This window comes from Pleurodeles waltl, unplaced genomic scaffold, assembly GCF_031143425.1.
Source record: "Pleurodeles waltl isolate 20211129_DDA unplaced genomic scaffold, aPleWal1.hap1.20221129 scaffold_292, whole genome shotgun sequence".
Taxonomy (NCBI): domain Eukaryota; kingdom Metazoa; phylum Chordata; class Amphibia; order Caudata; family Salamandridae; genus Pleurodeles; species Pleurodeles waltl.
In genome coordinates, this window is record NW_027149998.1 from 20,218 (window position 1) to 35,829 (window position 15,612).

General features: G+C 49.4%; 1 protein-coding gene across 1 annotated transcript in view; it reads left to right on the forward strand.

The window, feature by feature from the left end:
- Positions 1 to 15,612, forward strand: part of LOC138275587 (zinc finger protein 638-like) — a 156,252-nt gene that overhangs the window by 19,483 nt on the left and 121,157 nt on the right. The window contains exon 3 of the mRNA XM_069219131.1: positions 8,548 to 8,603. Within this exon, the coding sequence (XP_069075232.1) occupies positions 8,548 to 8,603 (56 nt within the window). The remainder of the gene's footprint in view (positions 1 to 8,547; positions 8,604 to 15,612) is intronic.

The following is a 15,612-nucleotide window of genomic DNA, read 5'->3' on the forward strand; positions in this document are numbered from 1 at the left end:
GCTGAGTGAGGGGTCCCCAGGGTGGCATAAGATATGCTGCAGCCCTTAGAGACCTTCCCTGGCATCAGGGCCCTTGGTACCAGGGGTACCAGTTATAAGGGACTTACCTGGATGCCAGGGTGTGCCAATTGTGGAATCAAAAGTACAGGTTAGGGAAAGAACACTGGTGCTGGGGCCTGGTTTGCAGGCCTCAGCACACTTTCAATTCAAAACATAGCATCAGCAAAGGCAAAAAGTCAGGGGGTAACCATGCCAAGGAGGCATTTCCTTACAGATTATATATACAGAGCCAGCTTCCTACAGCAACCCATCGCCAAATAGCAGAAAGACCAACTGCTCTGGTTCTTCCACCACCTAGAAAGTAAATTCTAACAGTCAAGAACTCCCGTCTCTTGCTCATCTAAGATTACAAAACAAAAAAAAAAGCTCCCACGCCCAACACCGGGCACAACATAATTCCCAATTAATGAATATTCCAGTTTCAGAAACTTGAAATTGAGCTGAGTGAACGGTACACCCCTTTTCTGATGGATACAACTACCTGTGGATTCCTCACCTCATGAATACTCCCATGGCGCCAGCATTCGACGGAAATCTTCTTACTAGTCTCTGCACGTCGACGAGGACGTCACTGTCGCCCACGCGACGCCGTCTGACGTCATACAGGCAATAAGAGGTCCTCGACGACGTGCAGACGTCAGTTCCCTTTTTTCCGTGCATTCGAAACGGTTATCTTCGAGGGAGCAACTGTTACTCTTGCGGTTACAGTGTATCTTGCTGCGTAGTCTTTCGCTGTGGAAATAATGTCGCAGAGAAAGTCTGGATTTAAGCCTTGTCGTGAGTGTGGAGGCAAGATGTCGGTGACGGATCCTCATTCCGATTGCCTTTGGTGTTTGAGCTCCGACCGCGACGTCTCGACTTGTGATTCATGTCAGCACATGAATCCAAAGGCTCTTAAAGAACGTGAGGCGAAGCTGTTTATGGCCAAGTCAAAGGAGAAGCATCCCAAGAAGTCTTCTCCAAGACATCGGCGTCATCGAGACTCCCGGCGCCGTAGAGAATCTCGGCGTCATTCAAGGGAGGCTCGTTCCAGGTCTCCGGATCGGCGCCGAAGAACATGGGAAGTCAGCCCCACGGTTACGCCGCATCCTTCGACGCCGTTGCCTTCTCCGGCGTCTCCAACTTCACCTGGACAGGCGTCGGTGATTGAGGTATTGGAGCCTCAAGTGTTTTCTCCGGCGCAGACGCCGAGGCCGGCGTCGGGGTCGCCTCCGAGACAGGCACCCCAGTATCCGGCTTTTCCCACCCCTGGAGCCGATAGTTCCGCATTCTTGAATGCGATGTATGCCATCTTCCAACAGATGGCTCTAGGGGGTGCTCCGGCTGGGCCTTTGGCCTTTTCTTTGGGTGATCCTGCGCCTCTTCGGCCGGCACCCTTTATGCCCTTTCTCCCGTTTGGGAACGTGGGCTCGGCGCCAGTGTCGGCGCCGGTGGCCGCTCCGGTGGCTTCGGAAGGATTGGCCCCAGGGATTTCCATCCCGTCGACGTCGAGATTTCGGCCTGTGACTCCGGTGGGCCCATCCGTTTCAACTGCTCTTCAGTCGGCGCCGAAGTTACCTGTGGCGCCGGATGCGGCGTCGGTGGCTTCGGAAGATCGGCGCCGATCTCCGACTTCGGCGGAGGCATTGTCGACTCCGCGGATTGAGCAACGACTGCATTCAAGGAGACGTGCTCTCCGGGTACTAGAAGAGCAGGAGTACCAACGAGCCCTAGAGGAAGGAGAGCTAGAGGACTCGGGTGATGGGCTGCGTGGACTGGAGTCGGCCAGTGGGCTGGACACTTCCCCCTGAGTGGGACCTTTCGTCCCCGGGGGAATATACTGAGGAGGCTGCTTCCTTTCATGCAGTGGTACGGAAGGCAGCTAGTTTTTTGGACCTGCCTTTGCCGGTAGTGGAGGCGAAACAAAACCTTTTGACAGAGGTGTTACATCCGGCCTCAGCCGCGGCGGAGCCTCTGTTACCTTTTAATGACGCTCTGCTGGATCCGGTTTTAGAGGTGTGGAAGAGGCCGGCATCTTCCCCAGCAGTTCACAGAGCCGCGGCCAGGAGGTATCGGGCGGCTCCCACTGACCCTGGTTTTCTGTCCAGGCACCCTACGCCGGAGAGCTTGGTGGTGCAGGCCTCCTGTTCGTCCAAGTCAGCGCCTGGTTCTTTTCCGACGGTGCCTGGGGACAGAGATTCAAAGAAGCTAGAGGCGCAGTCGAAGAAGATTTTTTTCGTCCTGCAGTCTGGCGTTAAAAGCCACCAATGCAACCTGTATACTGGGGAGGTATATTCATGCTCTGATGGATGACATCTCCTCTTCGTTTACAGAGCTTCCCCAGGGTCTTTTGGATCTTGTCTCAAATGCCCAGGCTGCTGCGACCCAAATTATCCAGACGGGACTGGATACCACCGACTCGGTAGCCAGAGCAATGGGCACAACTGTGGTGGCAAGGAGACAGGCCTGGCTCCGTAACTCGGGCTTTTCGGCTGATGTACAGTCCACATTGTTGGATCTCCCGTTTGATGGGGACAAACTGTTTGGGGCTAAGGCTGATTCGGCCTTGGAACGTTTTAAGGAAAGCAGGGCCACGGCTAAGTCGTTAGGGCTCCAAGCTCCTTCTTCCACGGCCTCTTCCAGATTCTTCAGGAGGTTTCGTGGATTTGGGCGTGGCTCTTCCTCCTCTTCCTTTCGGGGAAGATATCAGCAACCTGCCTCTTCCCATCCCTATAGATCTTTCAGGGGGAGAGGTAGGGTCCGCACCAGAGGAGCCTCTCAGCAGCACTCTGCCTCTTCCTCATCCTCTGGCGGGGTGCAGCAGGGGAAGCAGCCTTAGGCTTCCACCATTTCCAACTCACGCCTCTCCTGTAGCGGGAAGATTACAGCATTTTCTCACCAAATGGGAGACTGTTACGTCGGACAATTGGGTTCTCAGTGTTGTGGGAAAAGGCTACACCCTTCCTTTTCGGGAGTTTCCGCCCCTCATCCCGCCCCGCCCTTCGTATTGTTCACAAGAACACCTCCTGTTGCTAGAACAGGAGGTAGAAGTCCTCCTTTTAAAGGGCGCGGTGGAGTTGGTCCCGGAGCAGGAAAGGGGTCAAGGAGTTTACTCAAGGTATTTCCTGATTCCCAAGAAGGATGGTCGTTTGAGACCAATTCTGGACCTGAGGATCTTGAATTGGTTCCTCAAGCAGGAAAAGTTCAAGATGCTGACCCTAGCACAGGTGCTTTTGGCGTTGAACATGGAAGACTGGATGGTGTCTGTCGACTTGCAGGATGCTTACTTTCATATCCCGATACTCAAGTCACACAGGAAGTATCTCCGGTTTGTGGTGGGATCGCAACATTATCAGTTTGCGGTCCTTCCGTTTGGTCTTACTTCAGCACCTCGAGTCTTCACGAAGGTGATGTCGGTGGTTGCGGCAGAGCTCAGAAGGAAGGGGATAGCAGTATTCCCTTACTTGGACGACTGGTTGATCAAAGCCAAGTCCCCGGAGCTTGTGTTGCGTCATCTGCAGTCAACAACCCAGTTGTTGTTCGACCTGGGTTTTTCGGTGAACGAGCCCAAATCTCACCTAGAGCCCTCTCAGCGCCTCCTGTTCATAGGGGCAGTACTGGATACAACATTGGGTCGGGCCTTTCCTCCGCCTCAGCGGATTCAAGATATTCAGGATTTGGTTCCAATGTTTCAAAATGGAGCGGTAGTTCCAGTCCTCAAGGTCCTTCGTCTGCTCGGTCTTTTTGCCTCCTGCATTCTGTTGGTCACGCATGCTCGCTGGCACATGAGGGCTCTTCAGTGGTGCCTCCGAAGGCAGTGGTCTCAACACAGAGGGGATCTAGAGGGTACTGTCAAGATCTCCAGAGATGCTGCTGTGGATTTGAAGTGGTGGATTGTAAGCAACAATCTTTCGCAAGGAAATCCGTTCCAGCAGTCACCACCAGTGGCCACAGTCATAACGGATGCTTCCACTCTAGGGTGGGGAGCTCATCTGGGGGATCTGGAGATCAAAGGTCTTTGGTCTCCAGAGGAACAGATTTTTCACATCAATCTGTTAGAATTACGGGCTGTACGTCTGGCTCTCAAGGCCTTCCTCCCTTCCCTTCGTGGTCAGTCGGTACAGGTCCTAACGGACAATACTACCACGATGTGGTACATAAACAAGCAGGGAGGAGTGGGGTCGTACCTTCTCTGCAGAGAAGCTCTTCGACTATGGTCCTGGGCAAAGGACCATCGGATTTGCTTGATAGCAAACCATCTGGCCGGAGTTTTGAACGTGCGTGCGGACAGTCTCAGTCGCCACTTCTCGGCAGACCACGAGTGGCGTCTCCATCCAGATCAAGTCCGTTTGATCTTCCAGAGGTGGGGGTTTCCTCGGGTAGATCTGTTCGCCACTCGAGAGAACGCGCATTGTCCGTTGTTCTGCAGCCTTCAGTATCCGATGCAGGAAGCGTTGGGGGACGCGTTTCAAATGACCTGGTGCGGCCAGTTGCTTTACGCGTTTCCTCCCATACGCTTGATTCCTCGAGTATTGAGGAAGATTCGCCAAGACCGGGCTCTAGTAATCTTAATAGCTCCGGATTGGCCAAGGAGGGTGTGGTACTCCGACCTTCTCCAACTCTCAATGTGCCCGCCGCTCCGTCTCCCTTTCAGGGCAGACCTCCTCTCGCAGTCGCAGGGGCAGGTTCTACACCCCAACCTCCAGAGTCTGCACCTACATGCCTGGAGATTGAACGGGGCAACCTGAGTTCCTTCTCTCTCCCGCCTGAGGTAGTGGATGTTATATTAGCGGCCAGGCGACACTCCACTAAATCTATCTACGCTAATAGGTGGTCTAAATTTGTTGCGTGGTGTGGAGAGAGGCAGATTGATCCTTTGCATGCTCATCTATCGGACGTTTTGTCTTTTGCTCTATCTCTGGCGCAGAAAGGTTGTGCAGTGGCTACCATTAAAGGTTATTTATCGGCCTTGTCAGCCTTCTTATGTCTTCCAGACCAACCATCTTTATTTAAATCCCCTATTGTTATCAGATTCTTGAAAGGTCTTCTAAATCAATATCCTCCAAAGCCATTAGTTATGCCGCAATGGGATTTGTCCTTAGTCCTGACTTTCCTTATGGGGTCCCCTTTTGAACCTATGCATTCTTGCCCCTTGAGGTATTTGGTTTTAAAAACAGTCTTCCTGATAGCTATAACATCAGCAAGGAGAGTGAGTGAGTTGCAGGCCTTATCAGTAAAACCCCCTTATACAACTTTTTATGGGGATAAGGTGGTGTTGAGGACCAAGGCTGCTTTCCTCCCGAAGGTTGTTTCACCCTTCCATTTGGCTCAGGCAATTACTTTGTCCACGTTCTATCCTCCGCCTCATCCTTCCAAAGAGGAAGAAAGACTGCACCGTCTGGACCCAAAGAGAGCGTTGAGCTTCTTTATCGATAGAACAAAGGATTTCAGGCTGGAAGATCAGCTGTTTATTGGATACGTGGGCAAGAGGAGAGGAAAGGCAGTCCACAAGAGAACACTATCCAGGTGGGTTGTTCTTTGCATTAAAATATGTTACTCTTTGGCAAAGAAGGATCCTCCTGAGGGCATTAGAGCTCATTCCACCAGAGCTAAGTCGGCCACTTCGGCCTTGGCCAGAGGTGTTCCTGTGGTCGACATCTGCAAGGCCGCAACTTGGTCGTCCCTTCACACTTTTGCAAAACATTACTGTTTGGATTCTGAGGTTAGAAGGGACGGCCATTTTGCACGGTCAGTGCTGCAGGATTTCTTGGTTTGACCATTTAGGCACCTACCGCCGGGCGTGGTACTGCTTTGGGACTCTATTCATGAGGTGAGGAATCCACAGGTAGTTGTATCCATCAGAAGAACGAGTTACTTACCTTCGGTAACGACTTTTCTGGTGGATACATTAGCTACCTGTGGATTCCTCACGGTCCCACCCGCCTCCCCGTTGCCTTTCTGGTCTTACCAAGTAATCCTTGAGTGCGCTCCTCTTGGTCTTTGAGGGTGCAATAGATGTATATATAATATATTTATATATATATATATGTATATATCTTTGTGTATATACTTGGTGTGTGTATATATTTTAAAAGAGAGTTTTATATATATATATATATATATATATATATATAATATATATATATATATATATATATATATATACATAAAAAGATTTACAGTTATTCATACAATGTGGTGTATTTTTACAATATAATGGATGTTGCCTTGCTCTTTCATTGCATTGCCTGGTTGTTCTCATGCACGTAAAAAATGATTGGTACTGACGTCCGCACGTCGTCGAGGACCTCTTATTGCCTGTATGACGCCAGACGGCGTCGCGTGGGCGACAGTGACGTCCTCGTCGACGTGCAGAGACTAGTAAGAAGATTTCCGTCGAATGCTGGCGCCATGGGAGTATTCATGAGGTGAGGAATCCACAGGTAGCTAATGTATCCACCAGAAAAGTCGTTACCGAAGGTAAGTAACTCGTTCTTCTGCCATTGTTCTTCATTCTTACTAATGCCCAGGTGTTTCCTACCTTAAGGAGCATCTTCAATTAAATATTTATTCCATTGACCTGTTATTCTGACATTTATCCTGTTTGTGAATTGTGCTAATACATTCACTTCTTAAAATCATGACTGCAGACCCCATGAAATAACAAACCTTAGTGATGTTTCAGGCAGGAAAGTTAATCACTGATCCTGGCTCTTTAGGTGTGGTCACTGTAAATTGAAAACTGCTACTTCATTAATTCAGAAGGGTGCTTTCTCCCTTCTCGTGAAACATCTGTTTTTTTTGGTTTGGCAATTAATAAAATTTATTTTGATACCTCCCTACTATTGACTTCATGCATAATTGAAATTTTTTAACAAAAGAAAAAATAGGTTGGTAGATCTGTTGCTAAAATTTTTCATATAGGAAGCAGGAATGTTTTTGTATGGTTTCTTGCTCATTGAATAGGACTAGTCCATGCATACTATTTTAATGTCGTCTTTTGACAAAGGACTAAGGTGATAACCAGTACGAATTCCTGAGTCAAACATGACCTTATTGACTTGGCTAACCCTAGAGAATAACATCTGAATGCCCCCATATCTAATCAAAAAAAATTAGAGCGCGCTACTCACCCATGAGGATCTCAAGGCGCTCGGGGGTGGGGTTAAGGGGGGGGGGGGGGGCAAGGAGGGTCACTGTTCGAATAACCATGTCTCGAGGTTCTTTCTGAAGAGCAGGAGGTCTTTGGTTTTGCAAAGGTTGGTGGGGAGGGAGTACCAGGTTTTGGGGGCGAGGTAGGAGAAGGACCTGCCTCCTGTGGTGGTGTGTTGGATGTGGGGAGTACTGTGGCTAAGGTGAGGTCAGCTGATCAGAGTTTGTGGGTGGGAGTGTGGAAGTTCACTTTTGTTGAGGTAGGTTGGGCCGGTGTTGTGGAGGGATTTGTGTGCGTTGATGAGGATCTTGAATGTGATTCTCTTGTCTATGGGGAGCCAGTGAAGGGATTTGAGGTGTGGTGAGATTCGTTCGTGGCGGGGGAGGCCAAGGTCGAGGCGTGCGACTGTGTTCTGGAGTTTGCGTTTGAGTGCGGTGCCGGTGTAGAGGGCGTTACCGTAGTCTAGTCTGCTGCTGAGTGCATGGGTGACTGTCTTCCTGATCTCTGGGGGGAATCGATTTGAAGGATTTTATAAAAAAAAAAAAAAAAAAAAAAAAAAAGAGTGCAGCGTGTGAGGAAGCAGGAGGAGGTTAGAGTATTGATTTGCTGTGACATGGAGACGGAGGGGTCCAGGATAATGCTGAGGTTGCGTGCGTGGTTTACAGGGGTGGGTGCGGGGCTTAGGGCGGTGGGCCACCAGGAGTTGTCCCATGTGGTTTTGTTTAGAAGGGGCTGAAAATGATGATCTCGGTTTTGTTGGAGTTAAGCTTGAGGTGGTTGGTTGTCCTCCAGTTGGCGGTGTCAAGGAGAGCAACGTGTAGATTGGTTTTGGCAGTGGTGGGGTTGCGGGTGAGGGAGAGGATGAGTTGGGTGTCATCTGTGTAGGAGAGGATAGTGATTCCGTGTCATCTGAGGATGTTGGCTAGGGGGGGGAATCATGTAAATGTTGAGTGTGGGGCTGAGGGAGGACCCTTAGGGGACTCTGCAGATGATCTTTGTAGCGGTGGAGTGGAAAGGTGGAAGGCAGACTCTCTGGGTCTGGTTGGTGAGGAAGGAGGTGAGCCAGTCAAAGGCTTTGTGGCGAATTCCTATGTTGTGGAGGTGTGTGCGGAGTGTGTGGTGGCAGTGTCAAAGGCTGTGGAGAGGTCTAGGAGGATGAGTGCGACGGTCTCGCCTTTGTCGACTTTGGTCCTGATGTCGTTGGTGCATGTGATGAGGGCAGTTTCCGTGCTGTGGTTCTTGCGGATCCCAGATTGTGAGGGTTCCGCAAGGTTTGCAAACTCCTGCAAAATGCCTCATACTTTGTGAACAAACTTTATAGTTTGTGACATGTATTCTTTTTTTCCCCCCTCTAGAACTGTTAGAAATTTACCAAGTAAGAAACCAGCTACTGTCAACAAGCCACCTTCTGGTAAGAGTTATAGTTGTCAAAGCGTGGTCATTTGTATTTGTACATCATATTCAAAATTTCAATCCAAAATGTGATTTCAGCCTTTGGATAACTATTAGTACCATGTGTTGCTGTAGATTCACATGCCCTGCAAACTCATTCCATCTTGTGTTGGACATTTGCAGTTTGTTTTTCTTCTAAGAAGTTTTGGGTCACGCTACTTGTGACCTCCTTAATGATGTACTAGGATAAAAACTCAACCTGAGATTTTTTTTTCTATCGGATTCTGACGCTTTGATGGTTACTTCCTTGTACTCATCACAAAAATGTGGCACCAGTATTTGCCTGAGATGCACCAATATCGGACTAGAATACTTTCCAGAGGTGCACATAAAAAAGGGGAAAGTAACTGGAAGGGGGCAGAGTTCTGTCCAATGCCAACATTAGATGTGGCAGGCACTGCTTCAAGAGGTATAAATACCATCTTTCTCCGGGGACCTTCTCGACTCTGAATCATTGGTTTTGCAAGGTAAATCTTGTGCGTTTACATGCCATTGAGAGGAACCAAAAGCCATGAAAAAACTTGACCAAGTAACTCGGAGGATGTATAATTTTAGTGGAAGGTCAGGGGGGAGAGAGTCTTAAGGTGAGATAGAAAATCCCCCCTCTAGGGTTTGCATGACATTCCACTTCATATTCATACTGAAGGACAATGAGTCTGTAATCCTTGCTTTCCTAAGTGCTGTAAGTGAGAAGTATGTAGAGTTTTTACCTAGGAATGTAAACTGAGGGAGAAGCAGAGGTGGGCACACTATGCAGTGAGGCAGTTGCAGACTAAATGCCCCTATCTCAGGGACATTGGACTGTAAAGTGACTGAAGTTGCGCAAAGGGAATGGTCTGACGACAGTGTCTCCTACTTAGAAGGAGGCTTTGCAGAGAAAGACATAGGGAGACGAGACGTTTAAAACCAAAAAAATTGCAGTGAGACGTGATCACTGCCAATACAAAATAATTTTGTTGGGCCTTATATCTCTTGAGAACTTTTCCAAAGTTTATGGCAGTTTGTTGCATCCCACCTCAAGGAAACAAAATCTTGACCTACCCATGTCTAGACCACCAGCTGTACCCATGTCTAGACCACCAGCTGATCAAGACCTCAGTAATGCAATGGGCTTATCAGCATTTAAAACAGCAGGGACTGTACTGAAATTGTTTTTATTTCTATTAACTGACCTCTAATCCCAGGCATTGAGTGGATACTATCTTATGAGGCATTCCAATACCTTAAAGGCAAAAGAGTGCTTTGGAGAAGAGATTTCTCTGTCTGAAGTCACCATTTTCTGAAAATGAGCCATATGACAGGATTTGATACTGAAATGCATTTTCTTGGTAACTAAATGCTTGTCTACACATGAGGTCAGAAGTCTAGTGATGCCTGATCTCGGGAACATGGGAGGATGGACTCATTCTTTCCCTATGCATTCCACAGAATCTACTTGTGAACTTCTATCAGGATATCCGGTTTTGCAGCATGAATCTCCTCTAGATTTGCATGCTGTGCATGTAGAAAAGTACCCTCTTTTTGCCATGGTTACCCCCACTCTTTGCCTGCTGTCAGTGTGTGTTGACTGTTCACTTGGGATCCTGCTAACCAGGATCCCAGTGACTGTCCTCACGCCCTCTAAATGTGGTTGCTTAGGAGATAGTACACCCCACAATTGGCATACTGTTGCCCCCGTATAAGTCCCTAGTATGTGGTACCAAGTGCTGGGAAGCCATTTTACCTGTGTAACTACCTGTGTCCAACTGAATAATGGTAACTCCAAACCTGGGCATGTTTGGTATCACTCACTCCACGGCTTCATTGCTGACTGTCTTCATCCTACCGTTGACCAATTCCTGCAACTGCATTTGGGTGGTGTAAGGAAATGCCTCCTTGGCATGGTTGCCCCCTGACTTTTTGCCTTTGCCGATGCTATGTTTACAATTGAAAGTGTGCTGAGGCCTGCTAACCGGGCCCCAGCACCAGTGTTCTTTCCCTAACCTGTACTTTTGTATCCACAATTGGCAGACCCTGGCATCCAGATAAGTCCCTTGTAACTGGTACTTCTAGTACCAAGGGCCCTGATGCCAAGGAAGGTCTCTAAGGGCTGCAGCATGTCTTATGCCACCCTGGAGACCTCTCACTCAGCACAGACACACTGCTTGCCAGCTTGTGTGTGCTAGTGAGGACAAAACGAGTAAGTCGACATGGCACTCCCCTCAGGGTGCCATGCCAGCCTCTCACTGCCTATGCAGTATAGGTAAGACACCCCTCTAGCAGGCCTTACAGCCCTAAGGCAGGGTGCACTATACCATAGGTGAGGGTACCAGTGCATGAGCATGGTACCCCTACAGTGTCTAAGCAAAACCTTAGACATTGTAAGTGCAGGGTAGCCATAAGAGTATATGGTCTGGGAGTCTGTTTTACACGAACTCCACAGCACCATAATGGCTACACTGAAAACTGGGAAGTTTGGTATCAAACTTCTCAGCACAATAAATGCACACTGATGCCAGTGTACATTGTATTGCAAAATACACCCCAGAGGGCACCTTAGAGGTGCCCCCTGAAACTTAACCGACTATCTGTGTAGGCTGACTAGTTCCAGCAGCCTGCCACACTAGAGACATGTTGCTGGCCCCATGGGGAGAGTGCCTTTGTCACTCTGAGGCCAGTAACAAAGCCTGCACTGGGTGGAGATGCTAACACCTCCCCCAGGCAGGAGCTGTAACACCTGGCGGTGAGCCTCAAAGGCTCACCCCTTTGTCACAGCACCGCAGGACACTCCAGCTAGTGGAGTTGCCCGCCCCCTCCGGCCCCGGCCCCCACCTTTGGCGGCAAGGCTGGAGGGAACAAAGAAAGCAACAAGGAGGAGTCACTGGCCAGTCAGGACAGCCCCTAAGGTGTCCTGAGCTGAGGTGACTCTAACTTTTAGAAATCCTCCATCTTGCAGATGGAGGATTCCCCCAATAGGGTTAGGATTGTGACCCCCTCCCCTTGGGAGGAGGCACAAAGAGGGTGTACCCACCCTCAGGGCTAGTAGCCATTGGCTACTAACCCCCCAGACCTAAACACGCCCTTAAATTTAGTATTTAAGGGCTTCCCTGAACCCTAGAAAATTAGATTCCTGCAACAACAAGAAGGACTGCCCAGCTGAAAACCCCTGCAGAGGAAGACCAAAAGACAACAACTGCCTTGGCTCCAGAAACTCACCGGCCTGTCTCCTGCCTTCCAAAGAACTCTGCTCCAGCGACGCCTTCCAAAGGGACCAGCGACCTCTGAATCCTCTGAGGACTGCCCTGCTTCGACGACGAAAAGAAACTCCCGAGGACAGCGGACCTGCTCCAAAAAGACTGCAACTTTGTTTCAAGAAGCAGCTTTAAAGAACCCTGCAACTCCCCGCAAGAAGCGTGAGACTTGCAACACTGCACCCGGCGACCCCGACTCGGCTGGTGGAGAACCAACACCTCAGGGAGGACCCCCGGACTACTCTACGACTGTGAGTACCAAAACCTGTCCCCCCTGAGCCCCCACAGCGCCGCCTGCAGAGGGAATCCCGAGGCTTCCCCTGACCGCGACTCTCTGAAACCTAAGTCCCGACGCCTGGAAAAGACCCTGCACCCGCAGCCCCCAGGACCTGAAGGACCGGACTTTCACTGCAGAAGTGACCCCCAGGAGTCCCTCTCCCTTGCCCAAGTGGAGGTTTCCCCGAGGAAGCCCCCCCTTGCCTGCCTGCAGCGCTGAAGAGATCCCTTGATCTCTCATTGACTTACATTGCGAACCCGACGCTTGTTCTAACACTGCACCCGGCCGCCCCCGCGCCGCTGAGGGTGAAATTTCTGTGTGGGCTTGTGTCCCCCCCCCGGTGCCCTACAAAAACCCCCTGTTCTGCCCTCCGAAGACGCGGGTACTTACCTGCTGGCAGACTGGAACCGGGGCACCCCCTTCTCTCCATTGAAGCCTATGCGTTTTGGGCACCACTTTGAACTCTGCACCTGACCGGCCCTGAGCTGCTGGTGTGGTAACTTTGGGGTTGCTCTGAACCCCCAACGGTGGGCTACCTTGGACCAAGAACTGAACCCTGTAAGTGTCTTACTTACCTGGTAAAACTAACAAAAACTTACCTCCCCCAGGAACTGTGAAAATTGCACTGTGTCCACTTTTAAAATAGCTATTTGTGAATAACTGGAAAAGTATACATGCAATTGAAATGATTCAAAGTTCCTAATGTACTTACCTGCAATACCTTTCAAACAAGATATTACATGTTAAATTTGAACCTGTGGTTCTTAAAATAAACTAAGAAAAGAGATTTTTCTATACAAAACCTATTGGCTGGATTTGTCTGAGTGTGTGTACCTCATTTATTGTCTATGTGTATGTACAACAAATGCTTAACACTACTCCTTGGATAAGCCTACTGCTCGACCACACTACCACAAAATAGAGCATTAGTATTATCTCTTTTTACCACTATTTTACCTCTAAGGGGAACCCTTGGACTCTGTGCATGCTATTCCTTACTTTGAAATAGCACATACAGAGCCAACTTCCTACAGGTGGGTAGTGACTCCTGTCCCCACTGGACATGTCTGCGACTTCTGGACTTGGTACCCTTCTTTTTCAGGTCTTACTCTTCAGCAATCCACAGCTGGTTTCTTGCAGTCTTGTCTGGGTGTTGCATTATCCTCATTTTCCTTCCGTTTAGTGGTTTGGGGGAAAATCCAGTAACTTTCTCCTTTCTCCCTGGTGGGCCTTTTTTTTTTTTTTTTTTTTTTTTTTTTTAGTATATGGTTTGGGCTACCCCTAGGGACACTATTGTCTATTTGCTATTGCACTGTTTTCTACTGATGTTTATGGCTGTATGAAAGTGCCACTGTTGACATGGTTAGCCCCACTCCCACACTTCTTGCCTTATGTTGATGCCAACTTTGAAAGTGTGCTAACCAGGCCCCAGCACCAGTGTTCTTTCCCGAAATCTGTACCTTCGTTTTCACAATTGGCACAGTTAATTTCCTTGTAAAAGGTACTCATGGTACCAAGGTCCCTGTGGCCAGGGAAGGTCCCTAAGGGCTGCAGCATGTATTATGCCACCTTTGGGGACCCTTCACTCAGTACATGCACACTGCTTGGGAGCTTGTGTGTGCTAGAGGGAAGACAAAGTCGACATGGCACTCCCCTCAGGGTGCCATGCCCACAAACCACTGCCGGTGGCATGGGTAAGTCTCCACTCTAGCAGGCCTTACAGCCCTAAGGCAAGGTGCACTATAACACAGGTGAGGGCATAGCTGCATGGATAATTTGCCCCTACGGTGTCTAAGCCTATTCTTAGACATTGTAAGTACAGTGTCACCATATTGAGTATATGGTCTTGGAGTTTCTTACAAACTCCACAGCTCCATAATGACTTCAGTGAATAGCACGGTTAACCCACACTGATGCCAGTGTGAGATTTATTGAAAAAAGCACCCAGAGGGCATCTTAAAGATGCCCCCTGTATGTTAGCCAAACTGCTTGTGCAGGACTGACCGGTCTGCCAGCCTGCCACTTCCAGCCGAGTGTCTAAGCACATGGGATGAGTGCCTTTGTGCACTTTGTGGCCAGAAACGGCCTGTCTTGGGTGGAGGTGCTTCATGCCTCCCCCTGCAGGAACTGTAACACCTGGTGGTGAACCTAAAAGGCTCAAGCCTCGTGTTAGTTCCCCAGGGCACTCCAGCTAGTGTAGTTGCACTCTGGCCCCCCAAAGCCACACTTTTGTCAGCAAGTCCAGTGGGAAAATTAGGAAAAACAGGGAGGGGTGATGTAGGAAGTTGGCTCTGTATGCACTATTTCAAAGTAAGGAATAGTATGCACAGAGTCCAAGGGTTCCCCTTAGAGGTAAGATAGTGGCAAAAAGAGATAATACTAATGCTCTATTTTGTGGTAGTGTGGTCGAGCAGTAGGCTTATCAAAGGAGTAGTGTTAAGCATTTGTTGTACATACACACAGGCAATAAAAGAGGAACACTCACTCAGAGACAAATCCAGCCAATAGGTTTTGTTATAGAAAAATATATTTTCTTAGTTTATTTTAAGAACCACAGGTTCAAATTCTACGTGTAATATCTCATTTGAAAGGTATTGCAGGTAAGTACTTTAGGAACTTTGAATAATTACAGTAGCATATATACTTTTCACATAAAACACAAATAGCTGTTTTAAAAGTGGACACTTAGTGCAATTTTCACAGTTCCTGGGGGAGGTAAGTTATTGTTAGTTTTAGCAGGTAAGTAAATCACTTACAAGTCTCAGGTTTGGGTCCAAGGTAGCCCACCGTTGGGGGTTCAGAGCAACCCCAAAGTTACCACACCAGCAGCTCAGGGCCGGTCAGGTGCAGAGGTCAAAGAGGTGCCCAAAACAAAGGCTTCAATGGAGAGAAGGGGGTGCCCCGGTTCCGGTCTGCCAGCAGGTAAGTACCCGCGTCTTCGGAGGGCAGACCAGGGGGGTTTTGTAGGGCACCGGGGGGGACACAAGTCAGCACAAAAAGTACACCCTCAGCAGCGCGGGGGCGGCCGGGTGCAGTGTGCAAACACGCCTCGGGTTTTCAATGGTTTTCAATGAGAGACCAAGGGATCTCTTCAGCGGTGCAGGCAGGCAAGGGGGGGCTCCTCAGGGTAGCCACCACCTGGGCAAGGGAGAGGGCCTCCTGGGGGTCACTCCTGCACAGAAGTTCCGTTCCTTCAGGTGCTGGGGGCTGCGGGTGCAGGGTCTTTTCCAGCCGTCGGGATTTCAGAGTCAGGCAGTCACGGTCAGGGGGATCCTCGGGATTCCCTCTGCAGGCATCGCTGTGGGGGCTCAGGGGGGACAACTTTGGTTACTCACGGTCTTGGAGTCGCCGGAGGGTCCTCCCTGAGGTGTTGGTTCTCCACCAGTCGAGTCGGGGTCGCCGGGTGCAGTGTTGCAAGTCTCACGCTTCTTGCGGGGATTTGCAGGGGTCTTTAAATCTGC